A 21,469-nucleotide genomic window follows, 5' to 3' on the forward strand; every position below is an offset into this window, starting at 1 on the left:
CAGAGTTAGTGTCGAAGTGTCCTTGAGCAAGACTCTGAACCCCGGCCTAATTGCTCACGGTGTGCAGGTTGGTGCCTTGCATGGTTTCCCCCGCCGTCGGTGTATGAATGTGCGCGTGAATGTGTAAAACGCTTTGGATAAAGCCGCTATATAAATGCACCATTTACCATTTAAGTAAAAGCACATTGTACACAAGTACAGTACTTAAAGTAAATGTACGTAGTTACTTTCCCCCAGCGGTTGAGGGGGGACGCACGCGGGGACTGACCTCGGTTGATGATGTACTCGGGCAGCTTGCCGGGGCTGAGGGGCACCGCCTCCTCGTAGATATCCTCGGGCGGAGGGGTTGTGGGCAGAGGGGGAGGGGAGTCGGCCGAGTGAGGGGTTGTGGGCAGAGGGGGAGGGGGAGGGGGGTCGGCCGAGGGCACCGCTGGGGGGTCCGTAGTGCAGCCCTGGAGAAAAGGAGGAGACGCGTAAACACACTTATCTCAACCAAACCTCTCATTTTCCCGCCGACACGGAGGAAGGTTCAGTCGGTCCCCACCGCCGATGGTGGAGCAGTTAAGATCCCCCTTCGGTTCGGGGATCACCCACCCCCAGCCCCCAGCCTTGTAGTCATATAGTCACTCACTTCACACGAGTGTGATTTTTTTTTAAACAGCTGGAGCAAAAGATCAGTTTATAAAGATATCCATATATACACTTACAGTACATCAGTCAAGGCCTTAGAGTAGACAGATGGCCTCGGAGAGCTCAAGGAAGGATCCCATTACAGCACAAAAATAAATCACAAGTTCACAGTAGGTGTTTTAGTGGAAATACCCTGTGAAAGGAAAGGAGTGCAGCTCTCTCTCTCTCTTTCTCTCTCACTCTCCATCGGCCTCTCCCACATATCACAGATATTAAGGGGTGTGAGTTAATAGTTGTGCAGGGAGTCCGTCAGTGGTCTCAGAGGGAGAGTGACATGTCGTATGGACAGGGAGTGACAGAAAGATGGACGACCTTGTAACAGTAACGGGGGCACGCAGCTGGACAGTGAGCCTCACTCCGGAGACTTCTGTCAAAGCTCCCATCTGTCTTCTAGCCACACACACCTCACACCTCCTCCATAACGGAGAGCATATGGATGACATTCACATCACTTAAACCCTTATACTTAGTCAACTTGACCTCAGTCTCCTCTGTATGCGGCATTTTCCCCCCACTAAATCAAATCTAGGAACTAGCCAATGTACAAGCTCGCAGCACATCGCTACGCGTCTCGTTGCGATGTGCTGTGCAGCTTGTAGATCGGTTATTTTCGGGCAAATGTCCACCCCCAGAATATCGGGATTCAAGTGGGTTCAAATTAAGCGATTCACTCAGGATATTTTGGGACACCTGCCTGTTTGGACGTGTCTTGGGTCTGTGTGCGCGGGTCCAGTTTGGACGTGGTCGTGTCTTGGGTCTGTGTGCGTGTCTTCGGGTCCTGCTTCAGGTCCTCCGAGGCGTCTTTCAACTCCCCCAGGTCACAGTCTGTCATGTCAAAAACACAGCACAGGATTCCACTCAATTTCGGAGTTGGAAACGACAATGTGATACCACGGGGGTGTCATCTGTAGCTCCACAGCTCCGAGTGCGGAGACAAAACTCACCGAACGTCTCGAAGAGGGATTCTACAAAACTGGTGCCATTTCTGTACACGGATGAGTTCATGTAAATGTAATCGGTTCCTGACACTGGAACAGAGAACACAGACAAAATAACATAATTAATATGACTTCATGCTTCATGAACTGTGCTATATACACTATAAATAAAACACGTCGTTATTACAATCAATGAGCGTGTGTCTAGGGACTGACCTGATGGTTGTATCTGCTGGAGGAGGTTGATATTATAATGAATGAGTGTGTGTCTAGTGACTGACCTGATGGTTGTATCTGCTGGAGGAGGTTGCGGACACAGGTCTTTTTCTCCTGGGTGGAGGAGCTCAGATTCTCCTGGTCCAACAGCTTCAGAAGGACCCCCAGTTCACTGACCAACACCTCCATCGCTGTGCACGCACACACACACACACACACACACACACACACACACACACACACACACACACACACAGAGGAGGAGGGGCAATGGTCAGCGGAAAGCGTCGGGATAACGGACAGGCAGGGCACACATGTCAACGTGAGCAAAATAAACAAGTTAGATGAAGGATGGGATCCCTTCTTCTTTCGTTTCTGCGTGTTCTTTGTTTGTTCCACAGGTATGTTCATCATATGTCACCCAAACGCCATGCCTCTCTCCCTTCTGCCTCACTCCATCACCTTCCCAGACTAAACAATGTCACAGCAACAACAATAGAACTAAAAGCATTTAATACACTTAAAGACCTGTAGACGAACCTGGCCACCTGATTGGACATGAATAAATATAATGTATAATTACCAAAAATATCACTGTAAAATGGGCATATCTCTGCTGTCTGGAAGAAACCACTTAAATCCAAAATGTTCATTTTGCGGGAAATGAAACAACATCCCGCTCAAGTGGAGTTAGGAGGTTTTTGTCAAAGCACTTTTTAATACTTTCCATTGGTTCGATATATTTTTTAACCAACACAGACGTAAGGGTGTTCAACAGCATTGATTTATGAAAGAAAATATAAAAACTGAGTTTAGGTCTTAGGTGGTAGTAGTCAAATTGATCAACATGGACATACAGGCATACTGTAATGGAGTTTGCATACAGACAGATCAATCAACTGCGATTTTCAGTTCCGCGACAGTAATTGGAACTCCGCTGCATTCGGCATCGAGCTCAAGGATGTTGGCAGGAAAATGTGGTTCAGACAGCTTGCGAGACTGAATGAAGGAAGGGCCACTTCACAACACGGAGCTACAGTACAAAGCCAGGGGCCAAAGTACACCAGCAGGCAGGCACGGTTCGATTCCCAGGGTCTTGATCTTTATCTAACAGCAGATGTTGCTGCTCTGGAGGCCAGAGAAACGCCGTACCTAAGCAAACGCCGACACAGACACAATGCAGGCAGCTGCATGGAGACAAAGAGGGAGAGAGGCTACCCACACTCACAACACACACACACACACAGAGTGCGAGAGGGTCCTCAGGCTCTGGAACGCTTTGTGGAGTCAGCAGGTTATGTGGGAATACATGATTCACATCATATGTTGATGTGAGAGGAGGGACCGGACCACTCCCTGTTTTGAGAACAGACTTTAAATAAACCGTCTGGCTTTCTCTTCTCAGCTGCTGCTGCCGCTGGACACCCGCGAGGCATGAGAACCAAAGTCATCCTGGACCTGCTCATGGTGTGTGTGTGTGTGTGTGTGTGTGTGTGTGTGTGTGTGTGTGTGTGTGTGTGTGTGTGTGTGTGTGTGTGTGTGTGTGTGAGTCCTCCTTCATCTGAGTAACTCAACTCATCCAGAACTGAACCAAAGCAAGCACACAACCCCTTTGTTAATGACATCAAACCCAGCTCACATTTCTATTCTTCCCTCTGTCCATCTCCTCTGTCGTCTCTTCTTCTCCGATTAGCCCTGCAAAACGGCGGGGCTCCTTCCATCTCTCCGTCAGTACTCAGTACTCGGCCCGATCCCAACCACCATATCTCAAAAAGTACAGGCTAGACTGACAGTCTAGCCTGACCAGGACTGACCTGACCAGGACCTTTCCTCAAGTGCCGCCCTTTGATCTCTGACCCTCAATGGTCTTTTTAGCTCTGAAGTTCAGTGCATTAACTGAAGCCCAAACCACACCAGTTGCAACTCCTTGAGTTACAAGGAGTTGCATTGGTGTGGTTGACCTTAAAACGCTTTTCCTCCCAAGGAGTTGCATTGGTGTGGTTGACCTTACGGTGCGGTTGTTTGGGCTTTAGGACACAACCTGACATGGTTACTGTGTGTGTTCTCATAATTACAATGCAAGCGTTGTTGGGGAGGCTGTGTGTATACTGTGGACTGTGGAGTAGGCCTACTACTGCTGTGCTGACTCTGGTGACAGAATTCCCCTCACGGGATCAATAAAGCTCTTATCTTGTCTTACTTTATCTCACTTGCATAAAGTCTCAGCAGGCCTTCCAGTAGCTCTGTTGCATTGGCCGAACAGCAGAATTCCTCTCACTGTCTGGTCTGACTGTTAGTTTGATCCATGATCCATCATTACCATTTATCAAATCCATCATCTTCGTAAAACCTGAATGGTTTGAGCCAATCCCGCTAGGCTATCATTCCCATGAGGAATTTCTATACACCTTACTGTAGGTACAGTAAGCTGGCCTCTTTTAGTCACAGTTCATAGAATGAATCCCTGATTATGGTTTAAAATACAACCTGATTAAAACAAATCCCTGTTTGAAGTGAAATATAAAAGTCTAGATTGTATCCAGGCTTAAATTGTATTTGGTCTAGGTTTAATCCATGTTTAAAATGTTGCACCACATGATTACTAGATTAACTGTGTGTTTAACTAGTTTTAGGATTTAAGCCTATAGCATTCCTGTTCTGGGAGTAACAGCCGCTGTTGTAGATCTGCTATTTGACAAGATTTTGGTGTAGAGGCCGGTGGGGGGTGTGTGGGGGGGGGGGGGGGGGGTAAAGGGTAACCACTGATAGATTCAGATTCATGGGTATTTTTGGCAAAGAGATTTGGTGTAGAGGGAAACAAGTACAGTTTCAACTCAGGTCGGGTTCTAGAGTGTTTCAATGGTTAATCCTTGTTGCTGCAACCACTAAAGTCTTGTTAATGTCCTTCTATCCACAGAGACAGTATCACGTTTCCCATCAGAGCAGTGTCATCCTACATGAGAGCTGCCAACGTACTGTAGCACAGTCACCACTGGCACAGCGGGCCTGCTCCCTCCCGCTCTCCACACACGCACGCACACACACACAGCTCCCTCCCCCTCCTCCTCTCTCTCCTTCCTCTTGTCCCAGTTTCACGGTCGCTCAACATTAAAAGGTTCACCGAGCCATGCTTCCTACTGAGGTCAGCCACAGGACACACACACACACACACACACACACACTTCAACTCATGAGCACATACTGTATATCCACATGCATGCACACAGGCACGCAGTGTATTTATTGAGGTGTGTGTCAAAGGTCTTTGGAGGCCTCTATGTAACAATATTGAGTGTGAGTGTGAGTGAGTGTTTGTGAGTGAGTGAGTGAGTGAGTGAGTGTCAGTGAGTGAGTGAGTGAGTGAGTGAGTGAGTGAGTGAGTGAGTGAGTGTGTGTGTGTGTGTGTGTGTGTGTGTGTGTGTGTGTGTGTGTGTGTGTGTGTGTGTGTGTGTGTGGAGATGGAGAGAGAGAGAAAGAGATGGAGAGAGAGAGAGATAGGGGGTGGAGGGAACTCGTAAGAAAGAGAGATAGAGAGAGAGAAGACTGATCCCACTCATTCAGACATATTTTCCTGAGGTGTGTCTTCCTCTGGGTTAAACAATGTCCTGCCAAGGTCACCCCGAGTCAACAGCCAAGATGGATCCATGTGTGTTTGCGTCTACGCACAGCTAACTACCATGATGTCGTTTTTACTGACACACTTTCCTTCCATTGTAATGAAGTCACGCTCTCCCACATCTCTGAAGCTGGCACAAGGAACTCTCCCACATCTCTGAAGCTGGCACAAGGAACTCTCCCACATCTCTGAAGCTGGCACAAGGAACTCTCCCACATCTCTGAAGCTGGCACAAGGAACTTTTGGCGTCTCAGGCAGGAACCCAACACGCCCGTCGTTTTAACGTGTCGTTATAGATCCCTGGATTCACCCTGAGGAGGTGCGAGGGAGGGGAGGGAGGAGAGGAGAGAGGGAGGGAGGGAGCTAAAGAAACTATAGAGCGCATGCATAAAGTGAGTGGCAAAGTGAGTTTAATGTCGTTTAACATCGTTTAATGCAATCAGATAGAGATAGCCCATACTTTTGTTTGGATGTATGGGCTGTCAAGGCCAATAAGTATAGTGAGTATATGCGCGTAACATCATCATCATATCCGGATTGGAAGTTATGTAGGAACGCCTATACTGAGTGGCAAAAAACTACTTTCTAGCCTTAACAGCCTATACAGAAAAGTCCTGTCTGATTGCGTTAAACGTTAAACTCACTCTGCCATTCAATTTTCCACTCACTTTATGAATACACATACCCTCTATTATAGGGACATGTTGGCTGACATGACTCGGCCACAAGCATCTCCGTGGCCTGCCAGCGGTTTAGCTGTGGGCTCCGATACTGTGGAAGTGAACCTGAGGAGGACCCAGCACTGATCTGATACTGTGGACTTGAACCTGACTACCACACGTAGCTTTTAGCTATTTATGAAAACTTTGGAAAGATTAGAAAATATTTCCCCGTCCCGGACGGCTGGCGTAGACATCAAGGCAACCTTGTTCAAATGGAAGAAACAAACAGCAGAGGGTTGTTTTTTTGCCGATGGGTTCTCAGATTGGCAGAGAAGAGGCAGCTTAGAGTTTTGGCTCATGCGTGAGGCGTTAAGACCAACATGACCTTCTCTGCTAATCAACACCATATTAGACCTACAGCACAGTAAAGCTGGACTGAAGCTCACATCTAAAAACAGTGGGATCTCTCAAATCTCTGCTGCACCTGTGTCAGTGCGTGTGTGTGTGCGTGCGGTGCATGACTTCAGGTAAAATAAAACAAAACCATGCGCATGCACGGCTTGCACAAACATCTCTTGACAATGCAGACTAGGTTTTTTGACCTTTGTTTAGTTTTAACCACTTAGCCTGTCTGGACTTAATAATAATTAGTTAATTAGTTGACCGCAAGGTCAACTAATTACAAACGATTACAGTATAACCTGTTGGCTCTGTGACCTATTTCCAGCTTGTAGATCTTCTATTTTCCCAGAAGAGGGACGCTAGGGTTTAAGAAGTGGTTAATCAAGTGAAGTTAGAATCGATTTCGTGGGGGGGAAATACCCACACAGTAGAGGATGTTTTCCTTGAAAACTCATCCCAGTCTTCACAGGGGAGTGTCGAAATGAGAACACAACATGGCGGGATCCACAACCATAACAAACCTGCGTCTTCATCAACATCTCAAAGCCGAGGTGCCATCAGGAATGTGCTGCACATTCAGAGCTGGACACACACGCCATGTTTACCCTCTCTCACACATGACTGACAATTGCAGCTAGTTAGAGAACCAACACACATTCCTCACCTTGTTAAAAAGTGCAGGACAAAGGCAAAGCAGCGGGGGGGTGTGTTTGTGTGTGTGTGTGTGTGTGTGCATGTGCGTGTGTGCAAGCGAGCAAGCAAGCAAGCGCAAAGGAGTTTGTTTAACTGTGGAAGCTCAGGTTTTTAAAAACAAGCGAGATTGGCAAATCAGCCTGTGTGTGTGTGTGTGTGTGTGTGTGTATGTGTGTGTGTGTGAGAGAGAGAGAGAGAGAGGGAGGGAGAATGAATAATGACAGTACGTTAAGCACCTGTGCTAACATGTCTATAGCAAACGCTGATGTGGAATAGCGAGTCCTCAATTTGGGTCTCGTTTCGTGCTGAGATGACAAAGTAACACGCATACATTACTCCCAGACACACGTAAACCCTTTACAATGGCAAGAGTCAATCTTTAAGAAGGTTTCTGTGACCTCGACTGACAGCTCAGCATTCACTGCTTCTCCACACAGACCTCTCCCACACAGAGAGAACCACCACGAGTTGCAACAACCAATGGACAGTACTACGCACAAGTAAAAGTATCAATACTGCAAAATAGAAAATACAAGTAGAAGTCCAGAGTTCAAAATGTACTTCGTAAAAGTAAAAAAAAGCATTGGCATCAAAATGTACTCTAAATGAAAGTACCCAAAGTAAAAGTACTCATTATACAGAATATGTCCCGTTTCAAGTTTTCAAATGTATACCTTTTAAAAATAGCAGATCTACAAGTGCTCTGTGTGAGGAGCTTGTAGATGGCTTGTCAAATGGCCAACATGAATGTTTTGTAATAATAGCAGAATGTACAAAGTAAAAGCTTACAAATAAATGTAGTGGAGTAAGAGTACAATATTTGGATCCAAGATGTAGTGGAGTAGAAGTAAAGATATTGGACATTGGAAACACGGCCAGTAAAGTAAAAGTACCAGAAAATGTTACTTAAGTACAGTACTTGAGTAAATGTACTTAGTTACTTTCCACCACTTGAGTGAATCAATGTCACACTGGTGTTGGCATGCCAGTCAGGTGCTTTCCCCCAACACTGCTTCCTCACTTGTTTTTTTAATTCAGCAAGATATATGGCGTGATGAGATTTAATGGCACCCAAAGAAATAACACATTCCACACGGACGACCCAAACAGAAGCAGCTCCACATAACTCTAAACACAGCAGCGTCATAGTGTCGTATCCACAGTACCACTAAAACCACCAGGCAGACGACACACTGGCGGTATCAAAATGCCAAACTGAATTAGGGTCACTTTCCCCAGGCAGGCCATCAGGTTGCTGAACAAGGCACACCCATTTAGGTCTACTTCATATCGTTGCTGTCGGGCAGAATCCTCTTCTCTCTCTATTATTCAAACCTTTTGTGGGGGCTTTTCCAGGACATTATACCCTGGCCTACACCAGGGGTTCTCAACGTTTTTGGCTGGGGACCCCCGGGAAATGCTTTGGCCATGTCTCGCGACCCACACCCCCCTTCCCCGATAAACAATTATTATTTTATTTTTTATAATTTTTTGCGGTTTCTGAATTTTAAATCCTGAAAGAAATTATAGTTTTGGACATATAAGGTTTTCCACAACAACAGAGATGATAATATGCAACATATCTTGACTGTAAGCGTGCGTCTTCACGTGCACCGTTTTGGACCCACTGACTGACTGTATCCTCAAACTGAATTTACCTTTATTTATTTTATATTTAGAATAAAAGAAACCTGTAGAACACTGTATATTTCACCAGAGTGCCATAGTTACTGTGCCTTGCATATTTACATTCATTGACTCTCACATGTTACTCTTAATGTAATATTACAGCAACTTCTGTGAATCTTGCACAAGCTAACTTCACCCACACTCCTGGTGTAAACGTGCCGATGTGGCAAGTCGAGTGGCAACAAGTATTGTAGAAATCACCACAGAAGATAATCCGCCCCATCTTTACAAACACAGTGATATTTGTGCAGTTGCAACTTTACAAATCTTCAGACTTGTGGAGTCTGAAGATTACAAGACTACAAGTCTACAAGATTATGTTTTACGCTGACCTTTGACGTACAGTAAGAACATATAGTGCCCGATCCTATACCGTGCTGCACACCGGTGTCATGCACCCACAAACAGGAGATCTACAAGCTCAAAACACGTCGCAGTGCGAACTAAAGGTTCCTTAGAAAAGTTCTCCTTTCAGTGGGTCTTCTTACCTTCAACAGCGGTGGATGAAAGCCCCACCATGTTGCAGTACAGCGTTTCGTTTAGAGGCAGAAGAAGAGAAACGGCCTCATTGGTGCATCATGCCGATAAGAGTTTATATTCCAGAGTCAAAGGGCTGTGTGTGTGTGTGTGTGTGTGTGTGTGTGCTCTGGCTCCTACGTGCCTTTGTACTGTGGTGGAAGGTGTGTGTTGATCTGCCAGTTTGCTGCTGAGCCCTGGGGGCAGTGGGGGCAGTGGGGGGATTCATTCAGCCCTCCCTCTGATCAGCTATCTGCCTCCCTCCTTCCCCTCTCCCTCCCCCCCTCCGTACTCCTTTCTTCTCAAGGGGGGGTGAGGGGGGGGCAGGTAGGCGCTGGTGCATGACGTGTGTGTGTGTGTGTGTGTGTGTGTGTGTGTGTGTTACCCTTATTGGATACCCCCTCTGCTCTAATACTAGGGATCATCTTGCACCTGGACCGGCCTTCTGTGTAAACACACACATGCACGCACGCACACACACGGCAACCCACATTCTTCAACTGCGTGTGCGTGTGTGTGTGTGTGTATGTGTGTGTGTATAGTTGAGTGCACCAATGTTAACGGTTAACTCCAGCCGGAGCCCGAGTGTCCATCTCCTTCTCAACCTGCCGTTAACATAACATTAACATTAACAGCAGACAGACAGAGCAGAGAGCTCAGTGTGCTACTGCAGTGAAACGGAGGGGCTCCATGACGGAGTTGGAAGTCATTAAATAGATAACGGGCTGTTAAAAGAGTCCCGGTGAAGCTCCACAGATGCACGCCGCTATCAGTCCGTCTCTGTGTGCTGTCTATTGTTTACAGATAGAGCAGCCGGGGGTTTTCAACAGGTGGTCCGTGGACCACTGGTGGTCCGTCTAGGTATTGCATGTGGTCCCTGACCATGCATTTAGTACTCTCTCTCTCTCTCTCACTGTTGACTCTGTGAGTATAAGAGGGCGCTGTTTCTCCTTTATTTGCCGGTGGGTTCTCAGATTGTGCATTTAGCAAAGATTTTGTATTTTCTTCCAGTGCACTAAACCTTTGTGACACTGTTCCGCGGAAGTGCGTCAATGTATCACAGTTATACTGGGAAGTCTTGAGGTTAGGAAATTCCACAGAAGATGGAGTTAGAATCCTAAGAAGGGTATAAGTGTACCAGCTTGCCTGATTGAGTCATCATTATTAAATAATGTGCCCATCATGTGTCTGCTCCATCAGTATTATATATCAGTTAATCTGAGTTTGATGGAAGGTTGGATGAAGTAAGAGAATGGAATAAGGGTAACCGACTAATCGTGGGATAGGAATAGATCAGTAGTTCTCGTATTTCAGTTAAATAATGCCTGGGCTTGATATACTGTAATTTGTTGCACATAGTATCGTGCAATTAATTAAATCAAGCCATTAACAGTCATGATTTAATGTCAATCTTTTTATTGGCTATTAATAGTTGTAACCTGCCACGCATGTTGGGAGCCATGGGTGAGTTTTAACCCAGCCACAAGTTAGTTGAAACCGGCTTTGCATGTCGAACTAATGCCTGTCGGAGTTAGTATATCTAACAAAACGTATGCACCCCGAGGCCAGACCTTTTCAGCTCCACACCCAAAAGACCCATTTAGTGTCTTCCACGCAAACGTACAAATACAGAGACCTATAAGGACGGTTCAGCAAGCTAAAATGGGTCACACACAACTAGGGCAAAGGAGTAGAGAAGAGAGGTGGCACGGTTCTGGAGGGTGTGTTCTGCTGTTGGGAGGTGTGGAGGAGTAGAGACAAGTCCAGACACCTCAGGGTAGCACGTGGATGACGTGCAGCCCTGAGACAAACCCAGGAGCCTCTACGACACGACCCAACATGCTGCTACCAACGCTACACACACACACCATCCATACAAACACCAACGCTACACACACATCCATACAAATACCAACGGAAGGAATAACTCTTCATGCACGAATGGCACGTGAGCACACAGTGACACACACACACACACACAGACAAAACACAAATAGCCTCATACAGTAAGTGTAGCATTTAGATCAATCCGTAGATAAGACCGTTACAATCAGTTACTGGAAAGATGACTGTCTGTCTATCGTACATATCTGTCTGTCCGTCTGGCTTGTGTGTGTGTGTGTGTGTGTGTGTGTGTGTGTGTGTGTGTGTGTGTGTGTGTGTGTGTGTGTGTGTGTGTGTGTGTGTGTGTGTATGTGTGTGTCGAGTATAACTGGGGCGCCATCCGACTTGACCAAAGGCTTCGGAGATTCAAAAAACACAAATCTGTCTGGCAGCCCAGTGGTAATGCTGCACCGATTCTGTGGAGGACCAGGTACTGTGGAGGACCAGGTACGCACCAGATCTCTGTGGAGGACCAGGTACGCACCAGATCTCTGTGTCTGGAGGGAGGGATGTGGGTGGGCACCGGTTTCCCTAATTGGCCAACCCGACCAGACTTAATTGATTGGCCGGGCGACGCGGCAGTTGCTGACGTTTCAGGGAAGCCGGAGTGTGGGCAACTGTGGGCAAAGTACTATGATAATAGGATATACTAAGTACTATACTAAGTACTCGGGTACAACAACTGGTATTGCATAACTGGAGGGTATCATGTCCAATTCATATCCTGTCTTGCTTATTTCTGTAATCAGTCATGATGACTCAGATGCTGTGTGTTCCGGTCACGTAGGGTGCGTTCGGAAATGCCCACCAGGAATGTGCTCAGTGTTTTTGTGTGCAATGGGCGGTGACGTCATAGATCATAGACTGAGTGTGGGTTAGGTAAAGGTAATCCATAACACTAGCCTACCTGCTGTTGGTCTACACGTTGATGCGTGTATAATAATAAAGCTCAAAGGAACAATTTCGCCCCTGGGGAGCGCTCGCAGTGACACCGCAGTGACGCAGTGACACACACACACCGAACAACCCCAACCCCAACCCCCAAGGTCGGTCAGTGCGGCCGGCACTCAGCAGCACACCCGGGGCGCAGCGCACTAGATTTTCGAAAGACAACGCACCGAGTGCACTGAATAAACGAACAACAAGAGGGCACACCAGTGCGCTCAGTGCGAATTTGCGAACGCACCCGTAATATGGCTTCTGTAAGGCACATTCTCTGTATGTGTTTAATAAACGACAACGTTACAACATGTAGCTTGAAGGTGCCTCCATGGTGTCATCTTGTTCTCCGAGCTCTCTGCTTGCTTATACAGTAGATGAGTAATTCAAGTACAAGACCAGTCGATCACCATCTTATTAGAGGAGAGCTTTTACAGTACATTGACAACAGAGGATTGCTAAACTGACATATTGTCTGTGTTTCCCAATGTCTATCTGTCTGTGATGAGGGCAGGGCAGAAACAGTGTAATGTATGTATCTCTGTCTGTGATGAGGGCAGGGCAGAAACAGTGTAATGTCTGTATCTCTGTCTGTGATGAGGGCAGGGCAGAAACAGTGTAATGTCTGTATCTCTGTCTGTGATGAGGGCAGGGCAGAAACAGTGTAATGTCTGTATCTCTGTCTGTGATGAGGGCAGGGCAGAAACGGTGTAATGTCTGTATCTCTGTCTGTGCTGGTATTGGATATGACCTGACACCCCCATGGCTCCTAACTGTGACTAAACCATCACAGGTGAACTCTGACCTCCCCAGTAAATTTGAGAACTCACTTAGAACTCTGACAGAGTGCACTAAAACACAGGAGAGCTAATGATACAGTCCGTAACGCTCATTCAGTCCGTAATGCTCACAGATGGTTTCTCACTAAACTAAAGTAATTGTAACTAGTTCTTCAGTTTGTTGTGAGAACCAGGGGGGTGGGTTGGACCAACTCGCATAGACCTGGGCAGTACGCTTCCACTGTTATTCTTCCCCATTTGTGATGATTTGAGATTATTTTACTGTTGGAACCAATAAAGGCAAATGTTTGAACTTAATTAGTGAGAAAAGCTTTTATATAAGGTTTGCTCATTTCCATGTCTACTACAATACCCATAATCCCTGCTGATCTTCAGCCAAATCACTGAACTGATGTTTGACATGCAGTCACACGGCAAGTTCAAATGCATGTCATGTCAATAGTGTCTATCCCCCCGCTGGCCACTACAGTATGCGTTCCTTAACATCTTTCTTGTCTTTCTTCAGAGATGACCAAATGCTGTTCTCAAGAGATAACGGTATCGTCAAATGGTGGTCCGTACTTTAAATGCAGGACCTTGACATGAAAATGGTTGAAAACCACTGAATTAGATCAGGGGTTGGACATTTTTTCAGGCCATGGACCCCTTAGCTGAGAGAGATGAAGCAGGGACCCCCACTACAAATTGTTAAATGTTTGTTTTCAGACATTTAACGACTTAAATCCTCAATGCTTTGTAAACTTGACCTTTGGCTCTTGCCTTTATCGTCTTTCTTCAGAGATGACTAAAGGCTGTTCTCTCAAGAGATAAAGTTTATCATGGTTACTCTGATGCACCATTAGAGTGCAGTTAACTTACAGTCACAAGCTCTTTTGGTAAAAACACATTTATATTTACACAGGCAGACTTAACCTCTTTCAACCTGGCGTCACTATTTTAGCCATGTCATTACAATTTTCAAGCATAGAAACAAATTGCAGATGTGCAAGCTCACAACAGTTGAATGACACTTTTGACCCCTCAGATGTATTTTTTGGTAAAATAGGCCCCGCCTGCACACTTTTGAAGGCATAAACTCTGATAGCCAATTTGTATGGAATACAACAAAAATGCTATGATAAAAGTTGTGCAGACATTAAGTGTGCATTTTCTTTTTACAAAAGCTGGAGGAGCAGTAGAAAAAAGCGTATTTATAAAATGGAAAAGTAAAAATCATTTTTAGGTGTTAAATGAAATGTGTTGGGACAAACCGTGAAATAGGCACTTATAGAGGCTGTACCCATTCTGCAAACTGTTAATACATTAATCAATCAATCAATCGTGCCACCAAGTGAGGGGCGCTCTTATCATCGTACATCATCATGATGTAAAATAGACACTATGACTATTTGCTCAGACACTATGAAGTAAAATTATCCATTAATTGTCAACTAGCGGTACCCATTGGAGCCTCTACAGCGGTGCACTGGCCTACTTGGAACGATGCAAGTTGCAAATGGATGCCCCACCCAGATATTATGTCTGTGTCTCTTTTATGCCCACAGTTCTATGTCAGGCATGCCCAAATATGGAGTCTATGCAGACGCCAGAATGATGTCAGAACAGGCCAGCTCCATATATGGACTCTGGTGGGCAGGGGCCCTGTCCAGAGCCCGGGCAGAGGCCTTTTTGGGGCGGTTCTGGACAACTGTGGGTCCGACCGACTCAACACTGGACACTGCACTCACTGTGGGGGTGTGGAACACGTGTGTCGAATTTTAAGTCGGTGGGGCGAACGGTTCTCGAGTTACGTGGATTACAACAGTACACACACACACACACACACACACACAGACAGAGACTTAGTGCATTTATAGTTAGATGTAGGAATGTAATGTTTGTGTTGGACAGCTTGTGAACATACGCTAAAAGTTGGATATAGGTATATTAGTGTCTTCATTGGCTTACAGGAAGCATTACATTACCGTTGATCGGTTAAGTGTTTGTGGGATTAGCTAAAGTGTTGCACGCATGCACGCACGCACGCACACAGCCCCAAGCCTTGTCAGCCTAGCGAAGACAGGTTCTCTCAAAAGGTGTCACTTTGTTTCAGAGGATGGCAATCAAACCCTAAAAGCAATGCTATACCACTATTATCAGCATAGATGAATTACAGGAGACTATTTTAAGAGCTGGCATACACACGCCATAACCAATTTACTGCCGGTGCGCACAAAGTACAGAATTTATCTTAATCTGAATCATTAAACCGACAATATTAAAAATGCACCGTCCTCTGATGTAAAGGATCTAATGTGAGGTATACGTATCCGCTGGCTTGCTGACAGCATAACCCGTTTGACACATAACTACTGTATAACAGAATAAAGTAACTGAAATAAGGTTATGGTCAGTTTGTTTCTTGGTTGTCGCAGTGGTAAAGTACCTGTCCATGTCCACAACAGCAGAGGCTAGTCGAATCGACTGCATCCGGCTTTGCCAGGCGTCTACATGAACACAATAATTGTGTTTGTAATATAGTTTGTACTTTGTATTACTGGCCCGTGTTCGGGTGATATTTGTCACTGTACTCACAGGCCGGGGGTGGTGGCTGTCAGCAGGGAGTGTTGGGCGTGTGTGTGTGAGTGTGAGTGTGTGTGTGTGTGTGTGTGTGTGTGTGTGTGTGCGCATGTGCGACTGTGCGTGTGTGGGATCCACTGTGTTTTTGTGCGTACTTGCGTGTGTGGTTGAACCAGAGACTATAAACTTAAAAGCTCAATTTGCAGACTCATTCACCCCATTTCACTTTGTCGCACTAAATTGCATTCTTGGCACTATTTATGTGACCATTATTGACCCTGTTTGTTGACTCATGCCATTTAGTCTGAACTTGCACTTTGTTGCTCTGGATAAGAACGTCTGCAGTGCAAACTGCAGACGTTCTTATCCAGAGCAACAAAGTACAGTCAGTAAGTCACCCTATTGGTTTCCGACAAGTGTACCAACAAAAATACAGCACAATCTGTCTGTACTGTATGTACAGTACTTCACAAAAGAACAGCTTTAAGTGTTTTCTTTTCTCTAATGAAAATTTTGTTGCTTCCTCTTGCCCCCCATGTAAAGCGTCTTTGGGTACTCAGAAAAGCGCTGCATGCTGCTGCTGCACCAATCGTAAACAGCGAGTGAGGATTCCTCCCTTATGCATTCTATTTCAGATACACAGCAATTTGTCAAACTCATTGGAGGCCTTCACATGTCCAGTCTCTGAATTCATTTTCATTTGTCTGTCTACCGTCTCCAACTGCCCCCATACCCCCCCCCCCCCCTCTCTCTCCTTCTCTCGTGATGTGAGCAAAATTGTGTTTAGATATGAGAGATGCACGATAAAGCACAAACGTTACGTATCTCTGGTCAGGTGAGTCACAGGAGAGGCTTGCCACTTTCGACTCCTGATAACCTACTGGCAGCTTCTTTATCACCATGCTCATGTAGGTTATCTTCATCCCAGCAAAGACATCAAAGCAGACACATGACATGCATGGATCAAAAACAAGCTGACTCACAGAGTAGAACATATAGATGGAAACAGATATGTCAGCTCTCCCCCTCTCTCTCTCTCATTAGCAGGCAACAGTGCAGCACTATCTCTCTCTCTGTTTCTGGCACAACAGCTCCCATACTGGTAATCATAGAAACTTAAAGTCACATAGGTTAAAGTATCATAGGTTAACACAGACATTGCTGTTCCTTGGAGTGGTTGCACCACTCAAAAACCTCAGGCTTATCACTCATGTCTCCTAGATCACCTAGGTGTCCGACGCGATGTGTGTATGTGTGCCGTGCACCGCACCACACGCACGCACGCGCTCATATAAAGTGAGGCAAACCAGATGGGTCGACAAGACAACAGATGTAACCTACTTGTGGTTTTCAAGGATTTCGCGAGCAATGCTCACATTGTATTCTCTCGCCAGCCTGATTCCCTATCGTGATCCGATCCCCTCCCACTTGTACCACTCCTGCAGATTCCAGGCATTTCCCAGGGGTGACTCTTTCCTCCCGGCCCCGACACAGAGCGTGTCTGGGCAGCGGACAGACAGACAGCTGATATGTGTGTGCAGAGCAGAGCCCGTGATGAGTAAACAGAAATCACGTTAGCTCATCGTACAGTAGGTAGGATTATGTATCGTCGTCGCCGAGTGTCGGGTGTAAACCTCACGTGTCCAAAACGGTTTACCAGAATTGAAGATGTACAAGTTTGTACATCCTCTGTATTTGTGACTTTTTGACTTGATTATAGGGTATTAATTCACGAAAATCCACATGGAGAATAGTATAGTATTATAATACAGAGGCGTAACGCAATTAGCCCCTAGCTATTTCTCAAGGGGCACAGCTAGGTTCAACAAGTTCAACACACATACCTACAGTAATATTCTCCTGCTATTAATTAGAGTATCTAGATCACCGTTTCCCAAACTGTGGGTCGGGACCCAATTGTGGGTAGTGGATAATTTTTTATAGATCTAGACTAGAGCAGTGGGTTCCAACCCTTTCCATGTCAAGGTCAATTATTTATTCGGCATTTGGGCCACGGATCACCAAAATGTATAATGTATAAAATAAAATAAATATCACTGAAATTCGCTAAATTAGAATATAAGGACTGAAAGGAGTGAAAATAGCCAATATACAAGCTTGAATTGTGTTTGAATTGTGTTTACATAACAAATGTATTATTTATTTGTATTAACCGTCATTTTCCTCTGTAGACGAATCCATGGAGCCTGTAGGCCAGGTGTAGGCAATCAATACTGAGGTGTCAAGCTGCTTTTAATGGTACACCTCAGCTATGGCTATGCCCAGTGCACCCTTAGAGTATATATGAATAGAGACGGCACCGGATTCCTCCTCCCATCCACTTGCATTAAGTTGCTCAAAACGCATGAGGCGATTTCACTCCTCCTTCCGGGTAGGAACAGAGTGCATTCTGGGATGGATTGCTCCAATAACATGAATGCGCTGGTCGTTGACTATCATTGCGCCATTTGCGCGTTCGCATATGAAACATGGCGTTCACATGTCATGGGCCCAATAACATGAACGTGCGCAATGATAGTCAATGGACCAGTGCTGGCTCGAGCTGCAATACCAAATTCGGCCACTATGTCCATTTGGCCTCAGGGTTTCCTCCCGTTGCCCTCTTTATTAATATATACTCTAAGAGTATATATTATATAGTATATACCCCTCCATGGAGTCGTCTATACGCCTGTAGCTGTAAGACGATTACAGGTCCGCTACCTACATGAGGCAGCTAGCACACACTAGCACACACGTCCTCGGTTTAATATGACACTGTAATGCCTTTGGTACTGCCTTTGGTACTAAAACAATTGTTCCAACTTTACAAATGTGTTAACAATTTATCACCACTGCGCTCCTGAACTTAAAAAGGAACAATGAAGATCCTTGGAGACCAATTCTGCTCTTGACTCTGCATACAATGTATGCATGTGTGGCTACGGACGGAGTGACTTTCCAATGGGCCCAACAGCTGTATGGATGCCCCATGTGGCCATGGACTTCCTGTTTGGACTGATGACATCACATATCACCTCCGGCCTTCTGTTTCCTCTTCCTGTCAGCTGACCTGCTTCCATTGACCGAACTGTCTCTGGTGGGCCCTATTCTAAGACGCAGAGATACCACGTTAGATATAACTGAATGGACCCGCTGCACGTATTGTGTCACAAATCATCATTGAAAACTTAATGGTGACGATTGAATAGGCTTCAAAAAGGCCGGCCTTTGATTTATTTGACCTATATTTAACAAGGTAGTCCTGATGAGATTAATAGTCTTTTTCTCAAGGGAGGGCTGCTGGCCATGTAATGCAGGGGGTGGACAGACAGACAGACAGACAGACAGACAGACAGACAGACAGACAGACAGACAGACAGACAGACAGACAGCTTCACCTCTGTCCACTATGTGGTTTATGTCTGTCTTTGTTGATAATTATGTCCTGCTCCTGCATGTACTAGTCTGTACCAAACTACCAACTAACAAAACACCAAGTCAAATGTCTGTGCATAACTGTCTGCATATGTAATTGCATTGTACCTCTGATACTGTAACTCTGATACGCAAACTAGATCCCATATGCTTGACTTGGGTGGCAGGTGAGTTGAACATGTGGAAACAGTTATTTGGTTTGAGGGGGAAATCATAAATGGATAAGGAAGAGCTCCTATTGTTTTATGGTACACAGGAAGATGCTGCAGGTTATCATAAAATACAACAAGCAGCTCAAACACTTCATAACACTCAGGAGGTGTAGTACTACAGACCGGAGCTTAAGACCTGAGAATTGCAAGAATTATGATGAGAAAATATACGGAGGATCTCTAACTGACCGACTCTGACTAACTATAACCTTAAAATATAGCTGCAAGCAGCGATAAGACGGGGTCAAGCCATAAAAGCAATAAGAGAAAAAAAATCACATTTGTGTGAAGTGATGGGCGCTCTTATCATCATACATCATCACATTCCGGCCAATCACTTCTGCCGGCCTCACTTTTCTGTCCTTATTATCCTCACATTCCGTGCTCAGCCAATCACTTTTGGCGTCCTCACTAACAAACGATCGCTTTAAATATCTGGTTGGAGACTGGAGACGACGTCCCTTTTTTATTACGCTGATTGGCTGAAGGCAGTGAAGAGGTTGTCTGTCAGCGCTGTACTCCTGTACGCTGATTGGCTGAAGGCAGTGAAGAGGTTGTCCGTCAGCGCTGTACTCCCGCAGCCAACCATGCATTAGCAGGGTCCATGACTCCACACAAATGAATGGATATGCGACTTCAAGGGGGAGTGGTTGACCAGGCTACGGAGATCTTTGATGTTGCGTTTTTGTGGATAGAGCAGATCATATAATTCATTCATTGGGTTGGTCATTCAAGGTCAGACGTCTTTTGACGAATGACTGTGGTCTTCAGTTCCAGAGTGATTCTCACGACCCTCTACCAAGAACAGCACAGAAAGGCCAAAACGTAAGAAAATGGCGGAAGGGGTCTTCGCCCCTTCGGGCTTGAAGCCTAATTAACTAACACCAATTGTAACACTGACGTAAGCCTGAGTCACCTAAAATAGCTGATCTACAAGCTCACAACATGTGGGATTGTACAATTGTAGATTGGCTATTTCCCGTATAAGTATAGGCTATAAGGCATTTGGTTTGGGCGAATATAAGTGATTAATGTCATTGGTTTATGATGTATAATCATTTTATTTTCCAAAATGTAAGCTTGGACAAAAAGCTTTTCTTTTCAAAGGAAACTGATAATAATCATATTTTTAACACACACACACACACACACACACACACACACACACACACACACACACACACACACACACACACACACACACACACACACACACACACACACACACACACACACACACACACACACACACACACACACACACACACACACACACACACACAATTTGCCCTGAGTGAAGGACTGAGAGGGTGATAAATGAACTGTCACCATGAGAGACCGCACTGTGGAACGAACTCAGCATGTCAAATAATGGTTCCTGCATTGATAAAATAGCCTACAATTTCCTCCTTGTGTTTATGTCAAAAAGAGGCTATAATTTATAGTGGCTAAATAAATAAATAAAAGCCAACATGTTTCAATGATTTAGCTACTATAATAAATGCTTTTAATTCATTTCCTTCCTAAATATTTTGGAGTTGCTGGAAGTTTACAAAATTAGTGTCAGTCCTACTCCTATTCAGAAGAGCCTCTTACTCAACAAAGACAAACAATGAGGTAAGATTTACATTCTTCTTCACAACTCAGCTTTAGGGTGTATTTATGGAGAGTACACACCGTTCCTCCACCAATATACCTGCAACCGGCAAGAACTATCTGGGAGTACGCTTCCTTCCCCTTCTAATTAGGGGAAACGAGCCTTTCACTGTGGGAGGCAGACGTCTCGTCAAAGCCATTAGGGAGAGGCCTCGTTTGGGTGGCTGGGTCGTTTCCATGACAACGGACAAGGAAGAATTATGGGTTTGCGTTCCCTCCCACTCACCTGTTTAAGTATTAACTGGCTCTGAAAGCCAGTCTAAGAGCAGCGGGTGGGGGGAACGAGGCTTTGATGTTCATGTTTGACGGCGCAGTCACGCACACCCGCACACACACACACACGCATGGTACTGCGTACACTGTGGTACACAAACACACACACACACACACACACACACACACACAAATACGGACACGTGCAGTGCCCTCACGAGTACATGGCTCCGTTGCACTCGAGTAATCTGCTTCACTTGGTGTCTGGTTGCACAAGTGGGAGTGCGCAGTCATCCTCATGCATTCACAGCTAGGAGAAACACGGAGTCAAGGTACCTGTAGATGG

The 21,469-nt window shown here is 45.5% G+C and overlaps 1 protein-coding gene across 2 annotated transcripts in view; it reads right to left on the reverse strand.

Moving 5' to 3' along the window:
• Positions 1-21,469, reverse strand: part of afap1l1a (actin filament associated protein 1-like 1a) — a 49,228-nt gene that overhangs the window by 18,184 nt on the left and 9,575 nt on the right. Inside the window, exons 1-5 of one of the 2 annotated variants that reach the window (XM_083786444.1) lie at positions 9,395-9,558; positions 1,910-2,035; positions 1,635-1,718; positions 1,379-1,515; positions 269-452 (exon numbers count right to left, since the gene is read on the reverse strand). In XM_083786444.1, the coding sequence (XP_083642570.1) occupies positions 269-452; positions 1,379-1,515; positions 1,635-1,718; positions 1,910-2,035; positions 9,395-9,425 (562 nt within the window). In that variant the 5' untranslated portion in view covers positions 9,426-9,558. Of the gene's footprint in view, positions 1-268; positions 453-1,378; positions 1,516-1,634; positions 1,719-1,909; positions 2,036-9,394; positions 9,559-21,469 lie in introns of those variants that run through there. The other variant, XM_083786445.1, reaches the window with a different exon arrangement.

The sequence above is a fragment of the Protomyctophum parallelum genome (assembly GCF_964188405.1).
Source record: "Protomyctophum parallelum genome assembly, chromosome: 16".
Classification (NCBI taxonomy): domain Eukaryota; kingdom Metazoa; phylum Chordata; class Actinopteri; order Myctophiformes; family Myctophidae; genus Protomyctophum; species Protomyctophum parallelum.